This window comes from Belonocnema kinseyi, chromosome 7 (genome assembly GCF_010883055.1).
Source record: "Belonocnema kinseyi isolate 2016_QV_RU_SX_M_011 chromosome 7, B_treatae_v1, whole genome shotgun sequence".
In the NCBI taxonomy this organism is placed as follows: Eukaryota; Metazoa; Arthropoda; class Insecta; order Hymenoptera; family Cynipidae; genus Belonocnema; species Belonocnema kinseyi.
Window position 1 is genome coordinate 46,906,377 of NC_046663.1, and position 7,565 is coordinate 46,913,941.

The following is a 7,565-nucleotide window of genomic DNA, read 5'->3' on the forward strand; positions in this document are numbered from 1 at the left end:
ATAGAGCTCCAAGGAGATTATGTTGAAAAATAAAAAAAAAATTTACCCAAAAAAAATTATTTTTATACTTCATTCTAAGGACTTATTGAACTACCCTCGTACTTTGATCAAAATTTATAATTTTGGTTAGAAAATTAATCTTCTTGGTGAAAAAATCGTCTATTTATGAAAAAAAAAATGTTAAAGCTTTTCATCGTTTTAGTTGAAAATTCATCAGTTGAAAATTGGACTATTATGTTGAAAACTTGTTTCGTTTTTGGTTTTTCTTTTTCGTTGAAAATTGATCTTTTTTGTTTGAATTGAACTGTTTTTTATTTAAAATGAAGCGATATTTATTATTATATAATAATTTTATTTTAATTTAAGTTTTAAATCTTTTCTGGTTGTAATGTCAACTATTGAATATTTCGTAGAGAATTAATTTTTTTGGGTTAAAAAATTAATTACTTTGTTTGAAGTTGAACTAATTTGTTAAAAATTCATTTTTTTGTCGATGGTTCAGCATTTTCGTTGAAAATTCAACTATTTGGTTGAAAATGAACTATTTATTAAAAATGTATGCTTTCAATTTGAAATTCGACGCATTTGTTAGAAAAATCAACTGTTTATTATGAATTTTTTTTAATATAACCTTGTGATAGGAAAATAATTTTTTGTTAAAAAAACTTTTAAAAAATTCAACTATTCAAATAATAAACTGATCATTTTTTGTCGAAAATTCAACTTTTCATCTATTTGGTTGTTAATGCAACTTTTTTTGTAAAAATTAATTTTCGTTTGTTGAAAATTCGTCTTCTGAGTTTCACTATTTTCTTGAAATTCAATATTTTCTACTCGAAATCTTAAGAATTTGAAGTATTTCATATAGGGGGGGGGGGGGGGGGGGGGGGGGTAAGTAGACGGATAACTTGAGAAAGGTATTAGTATTGAAGGGGTAAGTGAGGGAAGGGATTGGAGGAGAAGGAAGGTGAAATAGGAGAAGTAAGGAGATCGGAAGTAGGAGTGAGGGGAAGTAGAGAATTCGATTAGAGGGGTAATAGAGGAAATGAACAGATGGTAGCAGATGGGATAGAGAGATAAGTAGAGAATAGAATTGGAATTGAGGGGGTAAGTAAGGGGAGGGATTTAGGAGAAGAAAGGTGATGTAGGGGCAGTAAGCAAAACGGAACTAGTGGAAGTATGGGGTTCGGGGACGTAGAGGAAGTTATTGCAGGTTAAGGAGGGAAATAAAGAGAGGGGAAGTATAAAAGTGATAAGTAGAGGAATTGTTTGGAATTGAAGGGGTAAGTAATGGAAGAGATTGTGGGAGAAGGGGATGGGAGTAGAGGAAGTAATGGCGTGGGGTCTAGGCGAAAAGAGGGGTGAAGGATAACGTACTTTATAGACTAATTCTAAATACAATATTTATTATATTTCATTGGATGAAATTCATTTTCAGAATTTTAATTTCGTTAGGATCTTACATTTGGGAATGCATCATTCGGTGCCCAATGAATATTGAAACTTTTGTACAAAGCGGAGCAATATACTTGATGCTAGATATTATTCAAGACGCCAGCCTTGATGTTCGATGCGTCTATCTTGGTGTTTTAAGCGATCTTAACCAAGTCACATTCTGTGGTCCACATTTGTGTACATGGAGAGGAGCGGATAAAAGGAAAGGTCTGATATCGTTCTTGGCCAAAACTTGGAGAGAAGAAGAAGTCATTTTGGGAGTGAAGAGAAACTCTGAAGGTTGTATTGATGGTACGTTAACTCGTTATTTATGGGGACATTAGAAAACGACGTCCACGTCCTCTCCCCTTCACCTTTATTCACTCCTCTTCACTACTTCCCCATCCACATTTCTCATCACCTAATCTATAACCGCCCCATTGTTTTCGCTTATTATCCTCCACTTCCCCTTCTGCCATAACTCTCATTTTCCCTACTTCTCCTGATTTCCGCTACTCACCCTTCTTTATTTTCCCCTACTTCTCCTCCTTGAAAAACGTAAGACGGACTGACGGATGCTCGAACGAAACTATACGGATTTCTAGCCAGGATTACGAAACCATAAACATAATAGAGGAATAATTTATTTCAAAATAGCACTAAGGTTTAAGTAACATTGAATTCAATGGTATTTTCAATAAAAAAGTTTAATTTTTAACAAATAAATTACGTTTTCAACAAAACAGTTTTTTACCTGCAAATATGCATTTTTAACCATATAAAGTTCATTTTTAACAAAATCATTGAATTTTCAAACAAAAATAAAATAACCTGGTACCTGGAGTGGAGAACGTCTTGAGGCATGACCTGTCGTAGCCTTGATCTTAAGTTTAAGAAATCCAAACGTAATCAAGCAAGACCACATGCATTATTTCTGTTGGATTTGGACGAAAGATGCAACCAGTTGCAGCTAACGCATAGAGAGTGCGTCCTTCATGCTGATTGTCATGCTTGACTGAGCACCGCCTCTCTTTCGATCCCGCGCTCCTCAAAAAAAAAATTCAAGGAAATAGTTTCATCTTCAAAAAAATAATTAAATTTTCGAACCAAATGATAAATTTTTAACTCAAAAATGAATTTTTAAGAAAGAAGTTCAACTTTCAACCAAGCAGTTCAATTTTCAATAATAAATATGAATATTGTCAACAAAAAATATGTTGAAAAATATAATAGTTGTTATTTTCGTCCAACGAAAGATTTTGGTTTTAAATAAAAAACAGTTGATGTCAACCAAAATAGATGAATTTTCGAGAAAATAGCTGAATCCTAAACCAAACAGATTAATTTAAAATCAAATATTTGAATTTTGTACGAAAATAATAGAATCTCGTAACCAAAAAGACAAATTTTCAACAAAAAGCTGAATTTTTAAGCCAAAATGATGAATTAAACTAAAAAAATTAATTTTTAATAAAGTAGTTTAATTTTCAACCAAGTAATTAAATTTGAAACCAATAATATTAGTTTTATACAAAATACATCATTTTTAACCCAAAATAGAATATTCAAATCCAAGGATAAGAAACTGATTTTTAACAACAAAAAAAACGAACTTAAGTCAAAATAAATACAATTTTTAGCAACTTGGCGCATTTTAAACTAAATAATAATGAAATTACAGCCATAAATATAATTGTCAAATTTTTGGTTAAAAAATTAATTTCTAGCCAATGAAAAGGATTTTTAAAAAAGTAGTTCAAATTTCAACCAAGGAGATGGGTCTTAAACTAATAAAATTATTTCTTATCAAAGAAGTTGGATTTTCAACCAAGCAGTTAAACTCTTAATCGAGAACATTATTTTTCTACCATAAAATGAGGAATTTACAAACCAAATACATGAATTTGTAACCAACTTGTTGAACTTACAACTATAAAAACGACCATTTTGCAGCCAATAATTGAATGGTTAAATTTTCAGTAAAAAAAAAATAGGTTACAAACCAAAAAAGAATAAATGATACATTTTTAACTAAAAATGGATTAGTTAATTTTTCAGCAAAAAAAAATTAATTTTTAACAAAACAGGCCAATATTCAACGGAGTAGTAAAATTTTTAACCAGAAGAGATGGATTCTAAACCCAAAATATAGTTGTAGACTTTCCAGTCAAAACGAATTCACTTTCAATGAAAAATAGTTCTTATTGGGCTCTATTAATTCAGTTCGCATTTAAGAAAAAAAATGAGAAAAGACGACGTTTACTTCTCTCAAGTCGATCCTTGTCTTGGCTAAGAGGACGTTTACTTGTCGCAAGACGAGCCTCGTCTTGGTTCAGATGATCGGCGTAAAGTTGTCTCAATACGAACTTTTATTGCCTGAGTTATCACTCGAGTGCTTACCTGAGTTGTCACTCTGTCAACCGCTCGTTTTGTAGTCATAAAAATTCAATTCAAGGGATAAACTTATGTCTCGAAGACATAGAAACATGTCTACAATACATAAATTGAAGTCTGGCTCCATCTCAAAACTGAGACATGCTCAAGTCGAATTTTTCTACTTCAGCATGTCTTGATTGGGGGCAATTCAAGTCGAACTCAAGTCGAAGAATCCTTACTCGGGGACCGACTGAATCGTTTCCAACTGGAATGCATACTTTTGCGCAATATACTCTACTGAGTACCCGCGCACTGCGGCTCTTCCGAGGCGAGAGACGCAACTATCTTTCGCCCTACCCCCTCAGAATCTGCGTGGGCCAGCAGTTATAGGAATTATAAAACCGTACCGGCTTTTATAGGATCTGGAGCGTATGACTAGGCAGTGTGACATAATTTTTAAACGGCCCTTATTTTTGCTGTTGTGAATAATTACCTAACATCAATAATGTGTTCGTTATGCTGCAGACCTGGAATTACCACTAATGGGAAAAGAACAATGGGATAACACTTACTGGAATAAGGCCGGTGTAACTGATGACTCAAGTCCTGCTTTAGTGGACATGATAGGATCGGTTAGACCTAAGATTTATAGCATACACAAATTGATGGAAGAGGAAGCTGACAAGTATGAAAAAACAAAGGAACATTATAAAATTTTAATGGTCGATATTCCTGCAGAAGATATGGTGAGTATCAGGGTGATTAAACAAATGATTTTCGAATCTGTACAACTGCACAAGTCTAAGATGTATCATTATAGTCAACAAATTTTTCAACGAGAAATTAAAATTCGGATAAGATTTAGAAGTACCGTGAACTTTTGCCTATTCCAAAGGCTGCGAAACGTATAATACATTTGAGTATTTCGAGGCTGAAGGGGCCCCATCTCTATCGCGACTCTTGAGGTGATTTTGTCAAGCGACGTTCATTGGCTGTCCCAGCCTTGAATATTGCGTAAAGACCTTTCAGTTACACGAACTACAATCAACTATCAGAAATTTAAGATTAGAGTACTCAATTCTGATCAAATCGATCTGATTCACCAGTGGCGGACTGGATACTCATGGGTGCGTCATCGGAAAAAGGAAAAACTGTTTCTAAGGAGTAGAACGTAAACGTATTAGATATGTGTCAAACTTGACCCCCCCCCCCCCCCCCCCCCCCCCCAAGACTGTCATAACAACTTTTTGAATTTTTTTGAAAAATCGAAAATTCAAATTTTGATAAAAAAAATGAAAAATAAAACAATCTGTTTCGTGGTCTAACTAGCTAGTTTTCAACTAGCGATTTGAAAATAGCATTATCAGCATCTACGAATTTTTTCGATTCCATTGATATATTACTTGCCTAGAAAAGTTAAAAATTTGAAGGGTTTAATATCAAGAAACATCAGCTTTACAGTCAATTTAATACTAAATACTTCTCCAATTTTCAACCTTTATAGACAAATTAGATGTCTTTGGTATTGGAAAAATACGGAGATTCCAAATATATTACTTTCAAGTCACTGATTGCAAAATTACGATTTTTTTAATCTCACATTTTTCCCCCATTTTCTAACAAAGGACCCTCGAGGAAAGTGGGGTCTGGCCAAGCTCGTAGGTACTGCCCTGAAAGTAGGCCGTAGGCAGCCAGGGCAGGCTACCCTGCCCTGGACAAGAGCGTGCCGACCACTGGCTTAGGGGGCGCCAACCAAGGGGCGCAGCCGGGTTAGCCCGGCTGCCAGTCCTTCGGATATTTTATTTTATTTTGTGTCACTTGAAGGTCGTCAATCGACAAAATAATGGAATATGACTGAGAAAATACATTCTACATTTTAAAATCATAAATGTTATAACTTAAATCGAAAACTGTGATTTAAACTTCTGAGGAATTACAGCCATAAATCGTAACTGCAATTTTTTTCGATTTGTTTTTAAAGAAGGTTCTCAAAGAACCTACGATTGTGACGATTACATTTTCATTACGAAACTCGCGTTTCGCGCTCAATAATTTATGTCTAGTTGAAAAATTTCAGCAAGATAATTTATAAATCTTGTTCAAATCTACTAAAAACAACGCTTTAAACTTACGGATCTCTTAAAAACAAAAATTGCCTATTTTTGAAAATTATTCAACTTTTCGAACTTCTGTCTAATTAAGAAATTTCATAAGTATAGTTTCCAAATACATATACATTATATCTAGTAGGGATTGATATATCTTAACCCATTAATATTTTTTTCCTTTATTGAAAACTTTCAAAATCTTGAAAAGCATATAACTTTTTGAAATTTAATCGAATTTAAAAATGTCATTAGGATAATTTTTAAATCTTTTTTCCATGTACCAGCATTGTCGAAAAATTTAACTGAAATAGTTTCTAAATATATTTGATATCTAGTGAAGAATTTAAATGAAATTTTCTAATCTACCAGAAAAATATTTTTTTCTATTTTTCTGATCGTTTTCGAAATTTTCAAAAGTATATAACTTTTTAAATTTTCACCAAAATGGAACATTTTATTTGGATCATTTGCAAGTCTTCTATCCATCTATTAGAAACTTTGACCAAACTTTTTTTTAATTTGAAAACAAAATTTCTAATTTTGAAAATGCTCTAAATTCTTTTATTTTGGTTGGAAATATCTGCTTAACGAACTTAACCTTTATTTTGGGAACCTTAAAAAGTGTCTCAAAAACTGACTCGATTGGACAAATCCTTCAAAAGTTAGCGTGTGGCTATAACTTTCAGGTAACCATACCTATACAGACAGACACATAGAGAGACAGGCATACAAACAGATAGACACCGATAAAAATGTATGATTTTCGGATTCTGTGCGTGCCGTAACGTAAAGATCCGTTAAAAACCAAAGATCGAAAATTTGGATGATTACATTACACTTTCATGAATTAGAAAGTAAATAAAGTAGTATGTATTTTTATTACGGCAACCTAAAATTCTTAATCCAAACCAACTAGGTATTCCCGCTCTTCGGGCTACTTTTTAATTAGTCAGCTACTGATGCGGGCAAGACCTCTCTACTCTACTCTATTTCATTTTTGCGTTTTTTATTGATTTGTTGTTGTTGTTTTTATTTTCCCACTGTCTTCAAAATGCGTATAATAAAATTGCATAGACATCAAATTATCCCTATTTACACTAGGGGAAAATCCTTGATAGTTTCGGTCGGGTTTCTGTCCGTTACACTTTTCTCTAAGGATGAGAAGAGCGGGGAAGTAATGGGGAAATGAGAGGGACAGTAGGGACAGTGAGGGGAAATAAGCTACCAGAAAATGGGGGAAGTGATGAGCGGAGAATTAGGAGAAGTGTGGAGTGGTGAAGTCTAGGAAGTGAGGGGAAGGCAAGTTATGATTGAGGAGGAGAAGTGGATGAAGTGATGCGAAATAATAGAAGGGGAAAATAAGGGAACATTAGAAAAGGGAAAGTAAGGTGAATAAGGACTTAGCGGAAGTAAGGTGAAATCAAGGAAGGGAAAGTAGGGCGAGTAGGAGCAGAAAAGCACAGGGTAGCAAAATTTGAATGGCTTAATAAACGTCTTGATGGGCTATGAAACCTTCTTTTTAGGCACACGCGCCGACACTAACTAAATTGTGGGTCCGGATGCAATAAGGGCACATAAAATTTTTTCGTGCGAAAACGAAGTCCCCTGGAGGCTTTAGAAAAAAATTTTCGAATTTTAATTTTCAAA

The 7,565-nt window shown here is 33.7% G+C and overlaps 1 protein-coding gene across 1 annotated transcript in view; it reads left to right on the forward strand.

Annotated features, from left to right (window-relative positions):
* LOC117176437 (cilia- and flagella-associated protein 69-like) overlaps positions 1-4,985 on the forward strand; it is a 21,356-nt gene extending 16,371 nt beyond the window's left edge. The window contains exons 8-10 of the mRNA XM_033366677.1: positions 1,439-1,746; positions 4,336-4,556; positions 4,917-4,985. Of these exons, the coding sequence (XP_033222568.1) occupies positions 1,439-1,746; positions 4,336-4,556; positions 4,917-4,985 (598 nt within the window). The remainder of the gene's footprint in view (positions 1-1,438; positions 1,747-4,335; positions 4,557-4,916) is intronic.
* Positions 4,986-7,565: the final 2,580 nt, after the last annotated feature.